Source organism: Manis javanica, chromosome 3 (genome assembly GCF_040802235.1).
Source record: "Manis javanica isolate MJ-LG chromosome 3, MJ_LKY, whole genome shotgun sequence".
NCBI classification, from domain to species: Eukaryota; Metazoa; Chordata; class Mammalia; order Pholidota; family Manidae; genus Manis; species Manis javanica.
This window is the reverse complement of record NC_133158.1, coordinates 38,919,120-38,943,264: the sequence shown is the minus strand read 5'-3', so window position 1 is coordinate 38,943,264 and position 24,145 is coordinate 38,919,120. Positions and strand designations below refer to the sequence as shown.

General features: G+C 49.5%; 1 protein-coding gene across 22 annotated transcripts in view; it reads left to right on the top strand.

Annotated features, from left to right (window-relative positions):
- Positions 1–24,145, top strand: part of DIP2A (disco interacting protein 2 homolog A) — a 123,714-nt gene that overhangs the window by 33,055 nt on the left and 66,514 nt on the right. For 19 of the 22 annotated variants that reach the window (XR_005062772.2, XR_005062774.2, XR_005062773.2 and 16 more), the window contains exons 2-5: positions 446–517; positions 6,260–6,376; positions 19,084–19,203; positions 20,550–20,768. Coding sequence is in view for 15 of the 22 variants with exons in the window: in XM_037023735.2 (XP_036879630.1) it covers positions 446–517; positions 6,260–6,376; positions 19,084–19,203; positions 20,550–20,768 (528 nt within the window). In the remaining 7 variants the exon portion in view is untranslated. The remainder of the gene's footprint in view (positions 1–445; positions 518–6,259; positions 6,377–19,083; positions 19,204–20,549; positions 20,769–24,145) is intronic. The other 3 variants (XM_037023734.2, XM_073231178.1, XM_073231179.1) reach the window with 3 other exon arrangements.

The following is a 24,145-nucleotide window of genomic DNA, read 5'->3' as shown; positions in this document are numbered from 1 at the left end:
ATTCATCTTTTCTGGTATGCAGTTCTGTAAGTTTTTGACAAGTGCTCCTAGTTGTGGCATAACCACCACAATCAGGACATAGGTCGGCTTCACCACCCCCCGAGTTCCCTTGTCCTCCTTCATAGTGGGGCCTCCCCTCACTCCCACCCCTTGGCGACCATTATCTGCCCTCAATTCTGTAATTTTATCTTTTTCAGACATTGCGTGATTCTGTATGTAGACTTTTCCTTAGCAGTATACACATAAGATCCATTGCAATTGTCTTGTCGATAGTTTGTTCCTCTTTACAGCTGAATAGGATTCCACGTTACGTATGCATCATAGTATGTCCGTCCATTTGCAGAGAAGGACATTAGTGCTTCCATGTTCTTCATTATGAATTAACTTTAAGTTAAAAAGCGTTGAAACTTTAGGAGAAATATAATTCTCTTTTTTGTTGTTTTAGGTGACATAACTCAAAAAGGATATGAAAAGAAGAGGGCAAAGCTGCTTGCATGTCACATGCTGCTCACTCAAGGTAAAGTCTGCACACCAAGTTTCTGATAGCAGTTACACTGTCTCATAAAATGACTAAACACTGAGTGTGGAGTTTAACAGTGGTATGTTTCATATTTTATTAAGAAGGACAGGCAAACACTGTGTCTAATAAATGACTAAAATTCTGATGCATGGATTATGATTTACAGCTCTGGGTTGGTATAGATCTCATTCCCCAATAGGATTTATTTTATGATTATTCAACATGACTATTTTTTATGATTATGGTAGGGAACAATTCCTTACCTAGGTCTAGAACAAATGTCATAAAGATGTCAGCTTTTCCCACCTTAGATTGATGTAGAGTTGGCACATTCATCATTCCAATAGATTTTTTTTGTGTGTGGAATTTAAGAAGCTAATTCTCACATTTACATACAAGTAAGTTTAAAGGGCCAAGGGATTCGAAGTATGCTCAAAAAAGAACAGGTGGGAGCATTTGCCCTAAAAGGATGTGGTGAAGGGTTAATATTAAGCTCTTACCATTTGGACGGCATTGCTCTGGACAAGGACAGGCAGCGAGCTGAGCAGAGCAGACACGGCCAGGCCCTGCTGGGCTCAGTGTGCAGGGCTGGCTTCTGCTCAAGGCAGTACTGCAGGTCACCATTCTGCACAGGTCCTCATCCATAGGTAAGACATGACTCTGGACACAGAAACCAGTTCCGCGTGCATTAAAGGCCTAAGGGGAAAGGCAAAAAGCATACCACCTTTAGAAGATGACAGAGCGAAACTGTTACCATTTCAAGTCATAGAAGATCCAGGATACTAACCACTACCATGTATGGCTATTGAGCACTTGAAATATAGCTGGTATGATTGAAAGACTGAATTTTTTATTTAAGTTTAATTAATTTAAACTTAAATAGCCAGCAAGTCCTCCACCATGATTAAACAAACACACATACAGTAGAAACATGGGCTAAAGACTTGAATAAGTATTTCAAAATAGGAAACTTTCACAGCCAACAAGCAAATGAGAAGATGCTTATCTTCAGTAGTTATCAGAGAATAGCACATTGAAGCCATGACCTACCTTGGGTTGTTGGAGAGGGTTCAGTCCGTAGGGTGTGGCAGCTGGTACAGGTGAGGCTCTGCAGAGGGGCAGCAGCTGTCCTTTGAGCATGGGCATATCCTGGGAACTGTGTTCACCCCTCATACTTGCTCTGTGCGCAAGAATGTTCATTTTGTCCCCAAACTGCCAAGAACTCAAATATCCGTTGACAGAACCCATCCAGTGGAGAGCCAGAGCCCTGCCCGTCAGCAAGGGTGAGTCCCGTGAACAGAGCGGGCCGTGAGGAAACAACCACAAGGGAACGCAGTCAGTGTGGGTTTGGAAACATGCCGACTGAACTGTCGAGGAGCCTTTACCCTTGGTAAAGAAGGACAAGGAAGTGGTTTTCACTGAAGTAGGGACACCATTACCTCCTGGAGCAAGATGAGGGGGTCACAGAGGACTCCCCCATGTTCTCCGTTTAGCCCTGGACTCATTTCCTCTGTGTGTGCGTGTGTGTGTCCCATGCACAGCACCAAGCAATCCTTGAACACTGGCCTGGTGTCTGTGGACTCAATTCTGATGCTCCATTCCCGGGGCCGGCACCAGATCCCCCAGGGTAAGGTCTCTGCCCTACGGGTCTGCCCTCCACCCCTGTCAGGTATATGGAAGTTTTCAGCCAGAATTGCTCTCCTGGCCTCTGCTGGTCAGATCTGGAGTAAGGGGTGGAGAGTAATGGCCATTCTCGCCTTCCCTCCATTCCTGGTATATGATTGGTCAGGCACCCGCCAGTCACCAGGGACCTGCCCATGGGGTAAATGGGGGCAGGGTGGGGAGGGAGTTGGGAAGGGGGAGGTGTGCCAAGTGTGGGGGGTGGAGAGTGCCCGGAGGCTGGAGAGAGAGGACTTGGGAGCACCTGTGAGAGACACCGAGCGGTGAGAAATAAAAATCCCCTTCCCCAACCTCTCACACTTGTTCTTTGGTCTTTCCAGACTCTCAGGTAATGTGTCCCTGGCAGGAACCCCCTTCCCCCTGGAGCCACGGCTGCCCCACTCCAGTCTCTGGTCGCAGGCCTCAGGCTTTCCCTGTGCTCTGACCAGCCAACTAGATGGGAGGTTCCCACTTCCTCCCCCTTGGGTTCAAAGAATTTGCTAGAAGGCTCATAGAACTGAGGAAAACACTTAACCGTTCAGCAGTTTAATAAAGGGTCCCGTAAACGGTACGAGTTAACAGCCAGGTGGAGAGATGCACAGGGTAAGGTCCCAGATAAAGGAGCTTCTCTCCTTGTGGGGCCTGCTGCCTGGCCCAGCGGGTGGCGTTTTGGAGCGTTCCTGTCCCCCAAGCGTGGAAGCTCTCTCTCCTGGACAGGGAAGCAGGATGGAAAAGAGGCAAATGCTCCTCTTGGGTTCTGTGAGGGTTTCATTGCCATCACGACTGACTGAATCATGGGCGATTCAACCCCAGCCCCACTGCCCTTCCCCTCCCGGGGACTGGGGGCTGAGAGCTCCCACCCTCTGATCACAGGGTTGGTCCCCCTGGCAACCGGCCCTGCCCCTGGGTGGGTCCAAGTCTATCCTTCACATAACAAGACACCCATTTCAGCTCTATGGCTCTGAAGTGATTCAGGAACCTTGGGTGGAGACCGCATAAGTCTGAGAAATGTATTTTAGTCATCTGAATGGTCAAATGGTCACTACATGGTAACTTCTTAACTGGTGTAGTTATTGTACTCATTTTTTCTGTGTGGTAGTTCTTAAATTGAACACATGCTTTATACATGTTGGTGTGATAATGTTTTATAAAAACACAAATATTGAGGAGGCTCTTTACATACTGACATTCATCAATCAAAACAAAAACAAACTGAATAAAAGTGGAATTTAAGGAAACTATCAAAACATCTTAAAGCCATTTGCCAAACATCCGCAGCAGCCGCCATGACATGGCATCTACTTCCAAGCCGGCAGGGCAGGTACTCATGCAATAGGATATCCACGGGGTGTCAGGACACACAGAGACGACTTTATTTTATGCTGTGAAGACCCAGGTGGCTGCTAATGTAACTGTTGGAATTAGTAGGAGTGTTGGGTTTGGTAGAAGGCAACACCCAAGAATCGAAAGCTTTTCTCTGGCAGTATTTCTGTTAATGAAAAACTTACATCATAATGGCAATCATCTGTCAGATTCTTGTTACTACATTTAGCAAGAAAGCCACAGAACCTATATTAGGCTCATAAAACCTATTTGAAAGAAATAACCTGAGACCCTAATATATGAATAAACATACCAGTTTCCTAAATGGAAAAACTTAATACTGTGAAACTGGCAGTTTCCCAAGTTAATGTGTGAACATACTGTAGTCCAGTTTGAATATCAGTGCTGATTTTCCCCCCAAAGCTGGGATTGGAAATAATAACCCATTTAAAGGAGAAAGTTCCCAAGAGCAGTGAATACAGTCTTGAAAAAGAGCCCTGGTGAGAGAGGAGTGGCCACGAGGAGCCCAGCTGACTGTGCACCCTCCTCTCGCAGCAGATGGGTGCTGGTGTGGGTGGAAGGCTGGCCAGCCAAGGGGGGCGCTGGAGGGGATTCAGGAGAAGGGGGCGGTGGGGTTGTTCAGTAATGGGCGCCGTCCCTTTGGGGGCAACAGGTTGGGACCCTCTTCCTTTCTTCCCTCAGTGAACATCAACTTCCGATTAAAGCTCTAAATATGATTGTAGTTATAAAATACTATAATTCAGGAAAATATTTCAATACCTTGGAGCAGGAGTTCTGAGATAAGAAGCCTGGAGATCAGAAAGGAAAGACTAGCAGTTAAGATTGGTGCCCTGGAATGAAAAGAGCCCAGTGTGACCGAGCCGCCCTGGCCAGGCCCCAGCCCTGGACGCCGCACTGTCCAACGCAGGGTCCCCGGTGGGGCTCAGGGGGGCTTGTTAGCTGGGCTAAATGAGTTAGAATTCAAAAATGAAGAAACACGGTTGGACAATGAACATTAGATTATGTTCAGCCCCACTAGTAGTAGATAGGGAAATGCAAATGAAAGTGAAACATTTTTCTGTTAGTTTGGAAGACTCTAAAACTTTTTATAACACCCAGTGCTGACAAGGATGTGGGGAAACAGCACTTTCATACATTGCTTGTGGGAGTGCGAATTGCTGTGACCTTTCTGGAAAGTTACCTCTTGATATCTTGTTAAAATAAAAGATATACCTACTCTTTCATCCAGTAATTTCACTTTGGGTTTATTTTGTATCTTTCTTGAATAAATGAATCTATCTCAAAGAATAACAGCACCCATATTTTGGAATGTAAGTGTAAGGACGTCCATATGCATATATATGCATATATATCACTTTGCAACATGCCTGCGTAACCCATAATGCATAAGACTGGATTCTCCATTATGAAATGTGAAGCTGTTTTATCAAGAAACAAGAAACAAAAAGCCACTAGCAGTAAAGGTCAGCACTGCTGTGTATGTGTGTATGCACATGTATGTGTGTGTGTGCATAACTGCTTAAATTGTGAAGAACTAAACACTGATTTCCAGAGGAGAGTGTCCCCAGTCTCTGCTGCCACAAAACTCCCTTCCTGGAACGTGGTACCTGGTTCTACTCATCTCACAGGGGTGCAGCTGGGCCAGGCTCGGGGCAGCTTCTCCCTGTCCACAGGGCCAGAGCTGCCCCGTGAGGGCTCCTCATTCACAGCTGGGTTGCAGGCCCCTGCCTCCTGTCCCCTGTCCTCACGTGTCCTGGTGTGTGGGCACAGACGGCCAGCACTGTGGGAGCTGTGTCGCCTCACAACCAACCTCAGAGGCCACAGTGTCGCTTCTACACGCCATGTATGTCCGTCGGCAGTGCTGGCCCACCTGGGTTTCGACTGCTTTTCTTCAAGGAGCCGTCATGGCTGGAGAAGCCAGTGCGGCCGGATCCCTGCTGGTCTTGATACATTGTGAAACAGAGGCTAAAATTAAACATTATTTTCACGCAAGCACAGTGGAAGGCTTTGCTTTGTGTTTTTCTCAAATGTCAGCAAATAGGACTCACACCAGGGATTCTGTTTATTGAGGGTGCATACTTGTGTCATGTTCATTTCTTCACCACCATGTGTCCTGAGGGCCTGTGTGATTGGGGCCATGGATGCAAGCTGGGGGTGTGGAGGGCCGTCCACGTGCTGGGTTTGGAGAGAGCAAGCCCATGTCTGAGCTGAGGCTCTGCATGTTAGTCCCCGTATCATCTGCACCTCCACTCCCCAGCCTTCTGTTTTGCTGCCTGGGTCTGAGGTCGACAGATGACATCCCTTGGAATTGCTTGGTGGACTGTTTCTCTCTGAGCTTGCTGACACCATGGACTGGGCCGGGAAAGGTGACCCTGGCCATGTCAGATTCAGGAAACATTTATGATGCTGATAGGCTTTCAAAAAACTCCCTGGAGAGCCTGCCCTGAGTGATGCAGTGCTGTCGGGCCTCAGGGACCCATCCTGTGGTCGCTGGGCTGCAAGGCAGGGCTGGGTGTGTGGGGAGAGAGCTGGAAGTGGACATTCATGGCTCCGTCCCGAGCTCCGGATTCGGGGGTCTTCTGGGCCACGAGGGCCACTGTGGGTCTCGTACTCAGATCATCGTCTCTGGTGCCATGTGTGCTGTATAGCAGCGTATGAGAAGTGTGTATGCACGGACTTCTCCCTAGCTGACAACAAATTTTTTACATGAGATTTTCCTGTAAAATTGTGTTGCAGTAGAGCCCACCTTCCAAGCAGAGGCTAGGACCCCAGGGCCCTCACAGACCTCGGCCGCAGCACCCAAACTGCAGAAGCCCCGGCCCACCACCTCCCGGGATGAGCGCTTCCGGTCAGGTAGGGCCCGGAGAGGGGCAAGCCTCAGCTGTGGACTGAGTCCTTCGGGTATTTTTCCTATGCTAGAAATGTCTGCTGAAGCAATTCCTCTCACTTGAACGATGATTTTCTACACCGTCATAACCACAGTATGCTCTGACAAGACTGTGGTGTAAGTGCTGTCTTCTTAGGGGAGCTTATAAAGACCCAGAGGACTGTTCCCCCATTGGGATAATTTCTTTAGGGGTCTTTGTCCATTTTCCTGCCAGGAGCTTTGGGATAGGAATTACTAGTCTTTGTACATGCTGAGCAGTTTTAGTACTATAGGTGTTGCAGTATTTTTTTTTCTTCTAATTTTGGGGATTTCCTTCTAACTAGATTTCTGTCACTTTAATGCTTTTATGAGCACTTAAGTTTGCCTCTGGTGTGTTACTTGAATTGTCAGAATGCCCACTGGAAAAAAATCATGGTTTTGATTACAAGCTATGTATCAATAACTTCTGAGCAGTCTATTCTACCTGTTTAATGTTTTCCACCATTGTGTGGTTGTAAACTTGTTTTATATTTAAGCTCTTTTGGTAAGCCCCTTTAAAAAGAAAAACTTTCAACAGAGATATAGAAATGACCAATTTGTTTTAAGAAAATCTAAAAAGAATGTTAAAACTTTGTAAGTTCTGCCAGCATGGGAATGTGATGAAGTGGTAGAGAAATTTTTGATCAGATAATTTCTTACTAATAAGCATTTAAAAGAACTTTGTCACACTGATGATAGTTTCTTTTTTGATTGTATAAATATACATGGAACATAAAAACATTACACCAAGTTTCAGGACAAAAGTAAAAATCACCTAACAGCTCTGAATGCCGAGACCACCAGCATCAGCATGGCACGGAGCACCATCCCCTCAGCCCCGGAAGCAGACCCAGGTGCCTGCATGTCTGGCGGCTGCTCTCGCCCCAGTCCATTTCCATGTAGCAGTGTTAATGAACTGCTTTCTGCCCTTAAGTTCTAATTCTTTATTTGTTAAATACAAGACCTTTATCATAAATGTGATTTACTAATATTTTCTCCCAGGCTTTGCTTGTCTTTGTATTCTGTAGAAGTGGCTTTTGAAGAACAGAAGTTCTTAATTTTAATGAAGTCTAACTTAACCATTTTTTAAAAAATGGATAGTGCTTTTGTTTTATGTCTAAGAAATCATTGCCTAACGCAAGGTCACAAATTCTCACCTGTGTTTTTTTCCAAGCATCTTATAGATCTGGATTTTATGTTTAGGTCTGTGAGCCATGTTTCATTTAATTTCAGTATGAATTCAAGGACTGGCTCAAGGCTTATTTTGTGCATGTGGACACCTGGCTGTCCTCCACCATTTGCTGAAAATGTGTTACCTTTGCCCGTCTGTCTGACAGCAGCTGCATGGCTATGAATCCCTTTCTGGGCTCCCTTCACCTATTGATGCATTTGTCTATATGGTAAAACCATGCTGTCAGTGATTATAGCTTAATAGTGATTGTTGAAACCTGTATTGTTATTCCTCTAAGTTTGTGGCTTACCATTGTTCCTTTGTCTGTAAGGCATCTTTTCTCCTGCGGCACTTCCGTGATTTGTCTCCGTGTCACTGGTTTGAGTGATTTGTGATATGCCCCATGTGGGCTGTGTCCTGTGCTTGGGGTCTGTGCAGCTTCCTGCATCTGTTGGTCTATCCTGCCTTGCTGATGCTGCCTTGATGTTTGCTTTAGGGTGGTCTGTTCTGTTCTTAAGGTTTTGTTTGTTCCTAAGAGAGCAGTGAAGTTTAAAGAGTGTGCTCACACCGTTGCCCTGTCTGTCTGGGGCTTCAGATTTGACATTCTCACAGGCGCCTCCTTCCATGAGTGTTTGCAGTTGTATGTCTGGGAGTATTTTTATTAGACTCTCATGTTTAAGTGATACTTGGCTGGATATGGAATTCTAGGTTAAACACTTTTTCATTTAACACTGTTGCCGTCCTGCACTCAGTGGTCACTATAATGTCAGCCTATTTCTTGACGCTTCAGGATGACTTGTTTCCCTTTGGAACCCTTTAGAACTGTCTTGTTGTCTCTGATGTTTATACATTTTGTTTTATTATGCCTAGGTGTGAGTTTTTCTTCTTTCCTGATTAATATCCCATGCACCATTTCTTATAAGATTTTTAAATATTTCAAAAGCATTTTGTTGGAGAATAATTTAAACATGTACAGTGAAAGGAAAGGAGCGACACACAACAGCAATTTACCGGAGAGTTCCGCTTTATTAGGGAAAGGTGCTGGGATATATAGGATGGGGCATAGGGTGATTGTGGTGTTACTTCTACGGGGCTGGTGGCTGTTGGCTAGGTGCTGGGATTGGGAGGGGGGCGAGAGGTGATTGGGCTTCAGGTGGCGCCGGCGGGAACCGAGGACCCCGAAAAGAAGCCGGAAGTTCGCCATCTTACTGGTGGGGACCCTTCATTCCCCCCTTTCTCCTCTATGGGTTTGTGGGCGTTGCTTTCTTTCTGACTGCTTCCTGCTGAACAGGGGCGGAGAAGGGAGTGAGGGTTTGAGGATTGGGAGGAAAGGGTTGACAGGACTCCCCACAGTAAGGATGAGTAGATGTGGACTTCTTCAGGTTGGAAATCAATGAAGGTTCCCTGTAACCATAGGTTGAGGACCTGTTGATTCCAATGGTGCCAAGAGGATATGGGTGTCAGGAGCCAGGCGTCTGCGGCCATTGTTTCCAGGAACAGTTTCCAGCGGAGAGAGGGGTCCATCTCAGCATGTGGTGAGGAGGTCACGTGAGGGTGAGGGGTCTTCCGTGGCCAGAAGCTGGTAGTTCCTGAGTAAAAGCTGGTTGAAAGCTTGATTAGAGATTTTCCCGACTTGGGATTTGATGAACTTTATTATACAGGGTAAGAAGAGACAGACAAGAAGAATGACTATTATGGGGCCTGCAATGGGCCAGAGCCAGGTGAGGAGGGGGTTTGTTAGTATTGACGAGAATGGGTTGGAATTGGAAGCAGAGTGGAGGCTGGAGGCAAGGTCAGTGAGTTTGGTGATGTCAGTTTCTACAATGCCGGATTCGTTGATGTAATAGCAGCACTCTTCCTGGAGGAAGACGCAGGTGCCACCCTTCTCGGCTGTAAGCAGATCTAGGGCCCGCCGGTTTTGAAGGGTGACTTTAGCTAGCGAAGTGACTTGTCTTTGGAGAGAGGCTAGGGAATCGGCAGTGGATGCCAGGGCTCCCTCAAGTTTGGCGTCGAGATCTCTAACTGCCCATAGAGAGTGACCCAAGGCTCCTCCTGAAAACCCCACCCCAATGGCTGAGGTGATTAAAGAGATACCGACCATGATGGGAAGGAAAGCAGCCCTTTTTGTGCGCGAGTGCAAGGGAGGTTGGAGCTCAAGGAATTCTGCCATGCTGTAAAGTGTAAGCTGTGGGATTAGGGTGACGAGAATGCAGGGTGTATCGGAATTGAGAGGCAGTGAGTTGAAAAGGCTGCCATTACACCAAAAGAAGTGTCCCGGTTGTGTAAAAGTCTTGGAGCCGGAGGTAGGGGTGTAGATAGAGAGGCAGTGAAGTGCACTGGAGGGGGGTGGAGTTGGGCCTACACAGTGGTGGATGGTGAGATTATCTGGGTATTCTGGCTCCCATAGGGGTATGTCTGCCAGGGGACGGAGGGGTTGTCCTTCTGCATGGAAGGAGTAGTTGGAAATATTAAGGGGCACGGCGGCCAGCAGTGGGCGCTGTAGTGATGCGCACAAGAAACAATTGGCGGTGTTGAGGGTGTGGTTGAGAAAGATGGTGGTGTCTTGAATGAGCTGTAACCAAGAGTAGGAGGAATAAGATGAAGAGGCGCCGTCAAGAGTTTGGATAATGACCTTTTCGGAATGTCTGATATCTGATGCAACTTGAGAGATCTGGGAGCGAGAGGGAACATACTCTCGAGAGATATGAAGGGTACCGTGGGGGGTCGAGGACCCCTTGTAGTAAACTGAGGCTGTTACTCCAGCAGCCCATCGAGAGTCCCAGGGATCTGGGATTGATAAGGAGAATGAGCCGTTGGGATATTTCATGAAACGGTTGGAGGAGTAATACTGTGGGTACTGGAAGTCACCCATGTAGTGAATGGTGCAAGACCAGTAGGGGCATCCCCCGTAGGTGTCTGGCCATCGCCTGCAATAGGCTTGTCTTTGGTCATAGAGGAAGCAGAGGTAGGGAGAATAAAGGTAGCTGTAAATGAATACTTCAGTGGAGGGAGGAAAGTGGAGGTACAAAGGATCAGAGCAGCCTTTCAGAGGGCAGTCTGATGTGGCAATGAGGGCAGTAACTTTTGTTTGATGCTGTGTGTAAGTCTGCTTGACTTTGAATCGCCATACAAAGGAGGATGGGGCGGCAGGGAAGACAATAGGAATGAGGGAAAAAAGCGAGAGAGCAGTAAAGGAGGAAAAAGTCATGATTCAGGTATGGATGGCAAAGAGGGTGCACGGGAGATGCGGAGCTTCAAGGGATCAGAGGGATGAGGCGTGGTAGAGTAGACAGCGTCTTGGGCTGTGTCCGAAGGACTCTGGATTGTGACTGATGGGTCTTGGGTGTCCAGAGAAGGTGAGTCTTGGGTATTTGGTTTCAACCTGGAGATATGAATCCAAGGGGTGACAGAGTTATCAGGCAGTGAGAGCTTGGCAGCCGAGGGGGTGCAGAGAATAACTGGGTGTGGACCTTCCCATTTCGGGGTGAGAGAGGGCTGATCCTCTGGTGGCTTATAAAACACTAGTTGGCCGGGCTGTAAGACAGGAGGATTTTGGGAGGCGGATGGATCAGGAAGGAGCCAATCTTGATATTTCCACAATTCAGTGCGGAGGAGGGAGAGTAGTGGAAGGGCTATATTGGGAGGAATTGGTCCTTTGTGGGAAGGGAGCCCCGGGGGTAGAATCGGGCGGCCGTACATGATCTCAAAGGGTGACAAGAAGGAAGGTTTTTTTGGGAGGGCTCGAATGCGGAGTAGAGCTAAGGGAAGTAAGCGAACCCAGTCAAGGTGTAGTTCTAGAGATAGTTTGGTCAGGATGTCTTTTAGAGTCCTATTGGCTCTTTCTACTTTTCCTGAAGCTTGTGGTCGATAAGGACAATGTAAATGCCAGGGGAGCGAGAGCGACTTGGAGAGGTTCTGGATAATTTGGGCAGTAAACTCAGGGCCGTTATCTGATTGGAGGGAAGTGGGCATCCCGAACCTAGGAAAGATCTGGGTGAGGAGGATAGAGGCAACTACGGATGCTCGTTTGTTAGTGGTGGGGAAAGCTTCAACCCATCCTGAAAATGTATCTACTAGCACGAGTAGGTATCTGGTACGTCGTACAGGGGGCATGTTAGTGAAGTCTATTTGCCAATCTGCAGCGGGGACATTACCCCTTGCTTGATGAGCCGGGAAGGGTCGGGCTTTGAGGCGGGTATTAGGGTTAGTGCGTTGGCAGATGGTGCACTTGCAGGTTATTTGGTTAAGTAGGGTTTTGTCTTCAGGAGAGAGAGGAAAAAAAGATTGTAAAAAATGGATTAAGGATTGGGGGCTGGGGTGGAACAGGTCATGTAAGAGGCGGAAGAGAGACTCTTTGTCCTGAGAGCAGAGGGCATCTTGTGATAAGGCTAAAACTGCAAGGGCAGACGGATTGTTGCCTGGTGCGTTTTCTGATAGGGCAACTGACCGGGCTACTCTGTCGGCCTTGTTGTTACCTCTTGCAATGGGGGAGTCATCTTTTTGATGTGATTTGCAGTGGACTATGCCTAGTCGGTGTGGGAGTTGTGAAGCCTCTAAAAGTTTAGTAATTAAGGCTGAATTAGTTATGGAATTCCCTTTTGTGGTGAGGAGGCCTCGTTCTTTCCATACTGCCGCGTGGGACAAGAGAATGTGGAATACCTACTTGGAGTCAGTGTACAATGTGAGAGACGTGTCCCGGGCCAGAGTGCAAGCTCTGGTGGCTGCAATGAGTTCAGCCTGCTGATTGGTTGTACCAGGGGGTAGGGCTCGTGCTTCAATGACATCTTCGAGGGAGACTACTGCATATCCTGAGTAGTGGATGCCCTCATGTTTAAAGGAGGACCCATCAGTAAACCAGATGAGGTCGGAGTGTGAGAGGGCTCCTTCGGAGATCGTGGAGTGGCATGGAAGGAAGTTGTGAAGGGCTTCTAGGCAATCATGCGAGGGAGTATGAGGAGAGCAGGGTAGAGGAAGAAGAGTGGCCGGATTTAGGGGCGGGCAGGGGAGGAAAGAAATGTTTGGATTTTGGAGGAAAGAGGACAGTAAGGTGAGGAGTCTGGAGGGGGGGAGAGTCTGTAAACTTTTGTAGGTTAAGAGATCTTTTAGGTGATGTGGGGACAGAATGGTAAGTGGCGCTCCGAATGTTAGTTTATGAGCTTCTTTCTGCAAGAGCTGTCCAGCGGCTAATGCCCGTAGGCAGGGGGCCCATCCCCGAACTGTGGGGTCTAATTGCTTGGAGAGATAAGCTACTGGGGCAAAGGATGGGCCATAATATTGGCCTAGGACTCCTAGAGCTTGACTGGACCTCTCATGAATGTATAATGAGAAGGGTTTTGACAAATCAGGGAGATGGAGAGCTGGAGCTTTTACAAGGGCTTGACGGAGCTTAATGAAGGAGTGTCGGGGTGAGGATGATAATGGTTCTTCAGGGGGGCCCTTGCTGAGGTCGTATAGGGGTCTTGCCAACAGGGAGAAGTTAGGGATCCACGCTCTAAAATACCCAGCCAAGCCTAGAAAGGAAAGGATTTCTGTCTTGGTTTTGGGAACGGGCAGGTCAGAGAGGAGTCGTTTTCTGTCTAAGGTAATGGACTTTCTTTGCTGAGACAGAAGGAATCCAAGGTAAGTGACAGAAGGGGAAGAGATTTGAGCTTTGGCAGGGGATACTCGGTAACCTCTGGAAGCTAGAAGGTTAAGTAGAGACGCAGTGTCAAGTTGAGACTGTTCCCACGAGGGACTGCAGAGCAGAAGATCATCTACATATTGTAATAAAGTGGACTCGGGGTGATCATGGTGAAACTGTTTGAGGTCTTGAGCTAGGACTTGTCCAAAAATATGGGGACTATCTCGGAAGCCTTGTGGTAAAACTGTCCAAGTAAGCTGAACAGAATGTCTGGTGTATGGGTCCGTCCAGGTGAAGGCAAAAAAATCTTGGGAGGAGGGGTCTAGGGGAATAGAAAAAAATGCGTCCTTGAGATCTAGGACTGAGAAGTGGGATGCAGAAGCAGGGATCTGCGATAAAAGGGTGTATGGATTTGGAACTAAGGGATGGATAGGGACAACGGCTATGTTGATGAGGCGAAGGTCTTGGACAAGGCGGAAAGATCCGTTGTTTTTTTTAACAGCTAATATGGGGGTATTAAATGGGGAGTGAGTGGGTCTGAGGTAGTTTTTGTTTAAGAGATCTTGAATGATGGGTTGGAGGCCTATGAGGGCTGAAGTGGTTAGGGGGTATTGGGCCTGACAGATATACTGAGAGGGGTCACGTAATTTGATAGAGGCAGGGGGACATAGGGCCATGGAGGGGCTTGTAATGTCCCAAACTTTGGGATTTACAGGGTGTATAAGGGCAGAACTGGAGCTTTCATTGGGTAGAGGGGGGCTGTCGGCTATGAGGGCCATCAGAAAGGGAGTACTGGGGGCTGTGGGAGTGGATATAGTTATGGAAACGTGGAGGAGGGAAAGGATGTCCCGTCCTAGTAAGGGGATGGGACACTGGGGCATAACTAGGAAGGAGTGGGAGAAAGGTATGGGACTGTCTAGGATTGTGCATAAAAGGGGGGGGGGTTTTAATGGGAAAATCTGTTTACCTCCTACCCCGACTATAGGAGTAATGGCTGGCGTGGTAGGGCCCCGGTATTCTCGCAAGACTGAGAAGGTGGCTCCTGTATCTAGGAGGAAGGAGATGGGGCGACCGTCTACTGTTAAAGTAACCCTGGGCTCCTGTTTGGTGATGGAAATGGTCGGGCGAGAAGCCCCCGGGCCCCGTCAATCTTCTTCTGCCAGCCCCACTACGGTGGGCTTAGGATGGGGGTTGTTCGTCCAGCCTCCCCTTCGGGTGGTTGGGCAATCAGACCCCCAGTGGCCCTTTTTGTGGCATCTGGGGCATGGGGTGGTAGGAGATCTGGGGGAGGGGCACGCCCTTGACCAATGTCCCTCTTTTCCGCACTTGAAACAAGCTCCTTGGGGGGGCTTGTCTGTAGAGGGGCGCCCAGGTTGTGGTTTTATCAGCTGGGCCAACATCTGGAAATTGGCCTGATCAGCTTTTTGTTTACGGCGTTCTTTCTCCTCCTCCCGGTTATGGAAGACTTTAAAGGCCACTGTTAGGATCTCAGTCTGTGGGGTAGCGGGGCCCTGTTCTAACTTTTTGAGTTTAGCTTTAATGTCGGGGTAGCTTTGAGCTAGGAAGTATGTCATAAGGACCTGTCTTCCTTCAGGTGTTTCTGGGTCCAGGCTGGTATACTGTAATAGGGCTTGAGTGAGTCTATCTAAGAACTCGGAGGGGGTTTCATCTCTCTTTTGAATTATGTCTTGGAGCTTTTGAAAATTGACTACTTTACGAGCTGCCTTTTTTAGACCTGCTATTAAGCAGGAGGCAAAAATATCTCGAGAGTGGAGACCCACAGCGGTGTTATAATCCCAGTGTGGGTCTTGTTCGGGGACAGCAGTGGGACCAGGGGGACAGGTGGGGTCAGTCCTGTGGGTTTCGGTAGCATGCATTTGGGCGAAGTCCCAAGCTCGTCTACGCTCTTCAGGGAGGAGAGTATTGGCCAGGAGCATGAAGATGTCATGATGCGTGAGGCTGTAAGACTGGAGGGTCCATTGAAACTCCCTGATGTAGGTCGTGGGATCAGTGGAAAAGGAACCTAGGCGTTTCTCTAGTTGGGCTAAATCTCCTAAGGAGAAGGGGACGTGAACACGCAAGATGCCTTCGGATCCTGCTACTTCCCGGAGCGGGGCGATAATTTTGGGAGGCCCTCGGGACCGAGTCTGAGGGGGACTGAAGGGTTCTGGCTCAGTCTGTGCAGGGGAAACAGGTAATGGGGGCAAAGCCGCGATAATTTTGGGAGGCTCTCGGGACCGAATCTGAGGGGGCAAAAATGGACGAGGCTCTTGGAACTTAGTTAGAGGGGGGCTGAAAGGCTCAGGCTTGATTTGCGGGAGGGGGGAAGGTGAGGGGGACAGAGGAGGAGGTGGTGAGGTGCAGGAGGAGATGGTGGAGGAGGGGGAAGGGAGAGGATGGGAGGCTTCTGCGGGGGTGGAGGCGGCGGCGGCGATAGAGGAGGGGGGAGGGGCTGTTGTAGGAGAAGAAGGGGAAGGGAGAGGATGGGAAGCTTCTGCCGGGGGGAAAGCGGCAGCGGTGGCGGCGGTAGAGGAAGGGGGAGAGGCTGTTGTAGAAGGAGAAGGGGAAGGGAGAGGATGGGAAGCTTCTGCCGCGGGGAAAGCGGCAGCGGTGGCGGCGGTAGAGGAAGGGGGAGAGGCTGTTGTAGAAGGAGAAGGGGAAGGGAGAGGACGGGAGGCTTCTGCCATGGGGAAAGAGGCGGCAGTGGCGGCGGAGGGTGGAGGGGTTGTAGGAGGGGGAGGGGCTGAAGGGGGAAGTCTGTATGGCGGAGGCTCCTCGGCCGGGTCAAAGGTAATTGAAGAGGGACTGGGAGTGTGTGGAGGGGAGGGAGACGGCTTGCAGGCTAGGAGAACTTGGGGCGGGGAGCAGGTGGTGCAGAGGCTGGGATTTTGAGCTAGGAGGCGAAAAGCTTCGATATAGGGAATCTCCTTCCATTTTTTCAGGCGCTGGCAGTAGTTAAAGAGATTGCGAGTGATGTTAGGATCAAGAGTTCCCCCTGCGGGCCATTGGTTGTTATTGTCTAGGGGGTATGTCGGCCAATCTTGGGAGCAATATTTACGGAGAAGTTTTGGTTTTATATCAGGCGTCAGGGAGAGGGTAGCCAGATGCTTAAGCAGGCATTCAAGAGGTGAACTTTCAGGGAGGGATGAGGAGGCTCCCATGGCTAAAGGACAGAGAAGGAGACAAACAGGGGAAGACGAACGGAGATCCTCAGACTGGAGGCAGACCACAAGGAGACAAAATGGCTAAAGGACAGAGAAGGAGACAAACAGGGGAAGACGAACGGGGATCCTCGGACTGGAGGCAGACCACAAGGAGACAAAGGGCGTCCCCGATGATCCTTGGTGGTCTGCGGAAACTCGTATACGAGTCGGAATTTCTTGGGAAGTGTGGGTCGTCACCCAAACTTCCCTAAGAAGGCAGAGTGCCGGAGTCACGAGGTACCTAGCGCTAGGCGTTTTCGGCGGGCCGAACAGGTTTCGGCGGACGGAACAGAAGGAGGAGGGAGCGGGAAAAGGAGCGTTCTCATCCGCAAAGGAGTCACCTCATTTATGGCTGTTGGGGGGGGGGGGGCTGAGAGTCTGCTGCAGCTGTGAAGGCCTGAGGTGGGGGTTTATGGCTTTTGGAGGAGGGGCCTGAGGGTCCGCTGCAGCCGTGAGGGCCTGAGGCAGGGATTTATGGCTGTCGGGGGAGGGGCCTGAGGGTCCGCCGCAGCCGTGAAGGCCTGAGGCGGGGAGCGTTCCCTCCTCGTCCCCGAGCGTCAGGGCCTTGCCGGACGATCACGGTCAATGGCACTGCGATAGCTCAGGGAAGAGTGGCCCACCCCGGGGGTGGGGGGTGGGGACTTACCTAAAGGCCAGAGAGGAGTGGTGAGTGTGATGAGCCAGCGCCGGAAAAAGAGGACGAGGGCAAGCTGCTGCTGGTGTTGGGGGAAGACGGGGCCCAGTTGGGGTGTCCCGTCTCCCGGGTTTCGGCACCAATGAAAGGAAAGGAGCGACACACAACAGCAATTTACCGGAGAGTTCCGCTTTATTAGGGAAAGGTGCTGGGATATATAGGATGGGGCATAGGGTGATTGTGGTGTTACTTCTACGGGGCTGGTGGCTGTTGGCTAGGTGCTGGGATTGGGAGGGGGGCGAGAGGTGATTGGGCTTCAGGTGGCGCCGGCGGGAACCGAGGACCCCGAAAAGAAGCCGGAAGTTCGCCATCTTACTGGTGGGGACCCTTCATACAGAAGTGGACTTTACCGCGTGATGACCCCTGGCTCGTCGTCTGGCTCCCGCCATCTACCTGCCCTCCAACCTCGTCCCCCAACCGTGTGATTTTGAAAGAAATCTCAGAGATCATGTTATTTCATTTAGATGTCATAATATTCTTGGTCTGTGTATCTGTACAGAATGTATGTATTTCTAAAAGATAATACCGCTAACACTAATTCCTTAACACCAAATACCCAAATGTTCCTATGGCTTTTTAAAACCAGTGTATGTGGACCTGGGATACAGATAAGATTTGCATGTCACCAATGGCTGGTGCGCTTGCAGTGGCTCCCTCCAGTCTTTGGAAGGCCCTGGGCCCGCGCTGTGAGTCCGATGGCTCCTCTGCGGGGTAGCCCTGAGCAACTCAGCGCCGGGAGCTCCCGAGGGTCAACTCAGGACCCTCACTGTTTATCAGAGCCCTTTGGAGATGGTGCTGCGCCCTCCGTCTGGACCTGGAGCAGGCCGACTCTCTCCTCTTGGAAGCTGGCCGTCAGTGACACCCAGTCCATTCGTTCATCAGTGCTCCAAAGTGGTGATTCCGCCACCCCTCTTCATTCAAGGCTGGAATACTTCTATACAGAGAAATTTCTTGCTTACTGTATACAGGAGAGCCTGGATAAATACTCAGTCCTTTCCATTTATTTACCCCTTTTCCAAATAATGGGTTGGGTCACTGGAGTCCTCCAATTCCACCAATTAATTTACTTCCTCTTTTTCTTCCTGTCTGTTCTTTTGCCTTTTTTTTTTTGTATCGTGTTTGATATTCAGTCCATTCTAGCACGTACCCTTCCTTGTTGATATTCAAACCATCCCATCGTTAGCCACTGGGAGCACATCAGGCTGTTTGCACTGTTTTCTCCTGTCCTCGTTGGCTGTTATAAGATGTTCCAGGTGTATGTGTGCTTTTCCTGGTTGCCCCAGAGTCTCCCATATCTCAGGGTCCCTTTATGAGACAGCACTTTAAGACCACAGTCTGGGAGCACCCATGTGCACTGCTAGTGGGCTGGAAGTCGTTTCTAGGCATCTTCAGGGGACAGAGTAAGATGACTTAAAGACACTGAGCATGTGGGTTCCTACTTCCCGTTCACATGCAGGGCTGTAGAACCTGTACCTCACTTCTTGTATGTCCTCTCCGTACCAGTGTCTCGGTTCCCAGGGAGAGTTGTGTCATACTGTCACGCACGGGCATGGTGGTGACAGTGCCCTCCCTGCCTCCAGCAGCGTGACCACAGGGAAAAGCTGAGGGCTATGCGATTCCCTTTGCCCTTAGTAGGCACGTCTAGAGGGACAGATTAAACAGGCATCTGGGATGGTTTTTACCAACAATTGGACACACATTTAGGCTCATCTGTCTCACTTTAAATCTTTAGGATTTCTTATTTTAGTTTTGATCTATAGCTATGAAAATATTTATATGGTTGTAAAGTCAAATCTACAAACAAAGGAATGTTAGAAGAAGTCTAGGACCCATGTGTGGACCCTCTGCAGGTGGGGCTTTTGTTCCCTTTATGCTCGATGAAGACAAACCAAAACATGAGACTTAATTTTGCTATTTCAGTACCAATCTTGTGGAGAGTATTTTTACTGCTGTCATTTTCTGTGCAGATGTCCACACTGAAGCGGTGCAAGCAGCTTTGGCCAAATACAAGGAGAGGAGGATGCCTATGCCTTCCAAAAGACGCTCTGTCCTCGTGTACCCCTCCGCAGACACCTGCACCCCCCCAGGTACTGACGAGCAGTGCCCTTGGTTCCCATCGACTTGGAATAGCTTTCTGGCTATAGTGGAGATCAGGGAAGCTGGAGATTAAACATGTTTGTGCACATGCAGTCTTTTGTGCCTGAGAGTCTGTGGTCTGCTCGGTGTGGCTTTATCAGTGGACACTTGCTTTTCACAGAACTTTTCATGTAGATTTTAACTTTTTTACTCAGATACTCTTTATGTCTTTTAACAAAGAGAAGAATCTTAAAATAAAAGCTCCCTGAATTAAAATTTTTAAAATTATTCTCATTTTATTAACTATTATCTACTGTTACTACCAGGCCTTAAATGGGAGGATGTAAGGCTGTTTGGAGGGTTCTTTGATGTATGTTTTTGTTGTTTTGATATTACCATTAACAATGAAAACCTTTACACGGAGTCTTTCTTCAGCAGTGTGTTGGAAGCGTCTTATCAAACCAAGGTAAGGAACTGGCAGTGTTTACCGACTGTGTGTCTGCGCTGGTCTGCTCTGCCTGTTCTGGTATTTAAGTCATGAAACTGGCGGCATTTTTGTGTTGATGACATAGCAAAAACCAAACACCAGATTCATAAGACAGTTGAGTGGTTTTGGTAACACGTCCTTGCTAAAGAAAAATAAAGTTTATGTTGTTGAAAAAAAATTTCAGAAATGGCTGTCAGATTATTGTTTTTAGTAAATGTAACAATAGATACCACGCAGTTCTTAAAGAACTTTTTTAGGAATTGTGAAACTCCTAATGAAGTGCACAGTCATGCTAGCTTGATGGAACCTGATGCAGTTACCATGACTGGCTGCGGCGGTTGTCTTAGGGAAGGAATTCTTTCTCAGAGCTCATTCCTGCTGCCCCTAGGTGGACGCAGGTGAGCAGGAAGGCCTGGAGGTGGATCTGGCTGCAGCCTCCACGGCCACCGAGCTGCCTCGGCCCCGCCTGAGGGATGTCAGCTGTGTGTGAAGGTGGTGTGGGATCTGAACGGATGTTCGCACAACACTCAACACTTGGGGCTCCTTTGATATTTGGGGCCCCACCCAGGACTGTGCTAAAGACCTCAAGGAGTCGGGCTGTCTTCCCTGCCAATGTGTGGTGCCCCAGGACTGAGTCCTTGGGGGAAACTGAGTCTGTGGAACCAGTTTCCCAAGTGGGGCCCCTCAGATCTTACAGTCGGTCACGTGCAGGCCCCTCTAGGCCAAGGGCTGGGAAGAGCTCTAGGCCACCTCTGGGCACAGGAGTGCAGGCACACAGGGAGGCCCAGGAGGCCCGGTGCCAGTGTGGGGACTCTGCCCTCCTCTTAACGCACCCCCACCTCATTCCTGTCATTATTATTTTAACCACAGACACATCGTCTGCCTCAGAAGATGAGGGCCCTTCACGGCGGCCAGGGAGACTCACCTCCACTCCTCTCCAGAGCCATGGCAGCATCGAGCCCTGGCTCGGCCAGGTCCTTGAGGCCTCGTCCTCCTCCTCCTCCGCTTCATCTCACCCGGGTGGGAGACCTGCCGCTGCTCCCTGGGCGGCCACTGCACTCACGGGCCCCACGGCTGACGCCCACATAGGTCAGTAGGAGCCGCGCAGCCCCTCCCGGATGCGGGCACCACTCTGGGCACGCGCCCCTCAGACCCACCTCTCTTTCTCATCTGGAACATGTCTTTCTAGTAGCAAAAGGAGTTCTTGACGCTTCTGTGGTGTGGTGACCCAGACCTGTGGCACGTGTGCCCTCCGTGGACCCTGGTGTTTCTTGACATGTGTCCTGCTCCGAGTGGCAGGCCAGTACTGGTGGCAGCTGCAGGCTGGGTGGCCAGTCCGATGTGACCACTCCTCTTGGCCTGCTGCCTCCATACCGTCCCATCTCTGCTCTTGCCTATGTGTACAGCAGTGGCCCCAAGGCGGGGACTGGAGCCACTCTCTGGCCTTTTTTTCTTCCACATCCAGGTCACGCCCCTCAACCTGAGGCAGGGTGTCAGTCAGGGCTAAATCATAATGATGTGTTGATCTTTTCCGAATCACCAAAACCATTAAGTAACCTTAATGTTGGGAAGGAAAGAGCTACAAACCTTTCCATGCTTGAAATAATATTTTTAAAACAAAAATAGCACGGCACATGAGGTCTACATGCACTCACACTCGCACCTGAGAAAGTGTGTCCTGGAGGGCACAGTCTGCATGGCTGAAGGCTCCTCTTACCCCTTTACTGTAGATGTGGAGGGAAGACAAGAAGCCGGGTGACTGTGACCTGCCTGAGGTCACACCACTGGCTGAGCACAGCAGGCAGGGCTGGAACACTGTCTCCTTGTCTCCTGTTCAGTTTCTCTGCTGTTGGCTGCTGTTCTGCTAAAACTGAAGCAGCAACCCACCCTGCACTTACGGCAGGCTGGCATTCTCAGTGGGGTCCCCGTGGGTCGAACGCCCCCAGGTAGGTGTGGCTCAGTGCTGGGCTGCTTTCGCGTGGGGTCTGGTCACTTGGCTGGACTGGGTGTGAACCGGGGTCCACCATGCTCTGTGGACGTGCTGCTGCCCCTTGTTGATTTGTTGTGTCAGTACTAGAAACCTGCGCATTTCTGTGGAGCCTGTGTCCATGCGACCACCGGGAAAGCAGAGAGGCTGGGGGTCAGACAGCATGTTTTATGAGGAGAGGCCTCTTTGGAAAACAGCCTGCCCAGGTTCTTCTGGTAGCTTTCCTGGTGTCCTGTGAACAGCTGGTAGTCATGCCCACCTCTCAAGGAGGCTCGCAGTGGACAGCTTGAAAAATAGTTTTTACATTGATACATTTGCTGTTTGTGATGGTGAGTTGACCTGCTGGAAACATACAGATATCTCCAGTGTGAGAAAAAGGAGTTTGTGAATGTCTGTCACCTTATTTCTGCTTCCTGAAGCTCTGTTCTGGGTGCAATGGCATAGGAAGGTATAGTTTGAGCATGTTATTAGCCGTTGCCAACCAGCCATAAACACTTCCTAGTGGGTTAATAATACACGTATATTTAGAGTGGAAAATTGGCTCGAGTTCAAAACTTTTAACCGGACAGCCCTCAATTTCCCAGTGGTTGTGGGGTCTTGTAACAAAGCACCTAACTGTGGATGTGTTTGAGTCAGGTGTGTGCATTCTCTGAAGGCCCCAAGCTCTACAGGTCTCTGAGGGGATGCATTGCCTCGGGACGGCAGACGCCCGGCTCTGCAGGTGTGGCTGCAGTCCCCTCTTCTCCCAGCTTGCTTGGCCTCATACACACACCGTGTGGTTGATTCTGGTAAATACTAAAAGTCTTCATGTGGGCTCTAATACCTTACTGTGTATTACAGCTTTCAGATGCTAAGTAATTGCTGGGTAGAATTGGCTCAGATTTCTAAATCTGAACACACTTAGTTTCCCTCTCCTTATAACAATCATCCTTTTAGTTTCCGACCCCAGAGAATTCTTCAGTTTGCACTAAGGAAAGAAGAGACTGTATTAGGTAAAAAATTTGAGGAAGAATATATTAGGCAAAGGCAATTTTAAAAAAATACCATTTTCTATCTTGGATTAAGGAAATCAAACATAAGACATTTGGATACAAATCTAAATATCTATATTTAAAAGCAGTTTTAGTTGAAGTAGTTCATTTTTATTTTGGTGTAGTTTATGCAGCAGTTTAAAAACTACTTTGTAGTGAATATGACCACTCATGCCTTTTTTCTTGAGCACCTTTAAAGTCACTTCCTCTTTTCGCTGGATTTGGAAGGAGGGAAGAGCTGCGTGGTGGGTATCCCTTAACTTGCTGGCTTCAGCAACACCAAGCTATGCTGAGGGCTGTGAAAACTCTGCCATTCAATTTAGATTTTTCTGAATGGTGTTTTCTGCTGCATAAATAGTGAGGTCGTGGTTTGCTCCCATATACTCTCATCTTTCCACATATTTGAAAAAAATCCAGTTTTCATTCTGCCTAGATTATGAAGTGATAGGGTATATGATTGTAATTTAAAAATGTAAAGTATTGGTCCCCCATGGCGGCGGGGGTACTGGTTAGATTGAGCAGCCTTACAGACGTCCACCAGCACAGACGGACACTGAATCTCACGAGTGGGCAGGCGTTTGTGCAGCCAGTTGCAGTGGACACGATTTCTAAGAGTCCTATAGAGAGGTGCATTTCCTAGCTGGAGACCCAGTTGTCAAAAGAAGGCTGTGGCAGCCTATAGGCAGCCTGTATACCAAACAGAAAAATGTGCCATAGAGTGAAAATTAAATACAAAAATGCACACTTAAACCATTGAAGAATGACCTGGAACATTTTCTGTACCCTGGACTGCGGTCTCAGTGCCGAGACATGCTGAGCAGGCAACACTGCAAAGAGGTCTTGTGTCTTTGTAGCATCCAACGTACTCTTTGGGGGAGTGGGGGTAGTTTATAGAAGCCTGGCTATTGTTTTTCATAATATAACAAAAAATGGTCCAATAACAATTGATTTCAAGTGTGTTTCTACTTCGTCGGGGAGATTTCTAACTCGGACCCCATCAGGCCATTGTGAAGGGTGGGCTCTGGGCCTGAGCAGGGGTTCTGGCCCGGATCCCTCAAGAGCCGAGGAGCCCGCGCCGCGTCTGGGGGCTGGAGGCCCATAGGGCCCCGTGGTGTCCCGGCTTGGGGCTCAGCCAGCGAAGGCCTCGGCTGGGGGCACCTACGCAGCAACTTGATGCTCTTTCGGGGCACCGGCCGCTGGCGCTCTGGATCTTCTCTCAAAGGCCGAGCTGCGCTCTGCCCCCACCCCCCGGCGTCACCCCGGGCCTCGGGAGGCGGCGGGTAGGGGGCGCGCCTCCCCTTCCCTTCCCGGAGCCGCAGAGCTCGGGTCCCCCCAGGTGGGAGCGCTGCCTTGGTGTGTCTGCATCCGCGGACCCGAGCCCGCCCCTCAGGCACCGTTCGGTGCAGGATCCCCGCCACCAGCGGCACCGTGTGGACAAAGAATCAGGG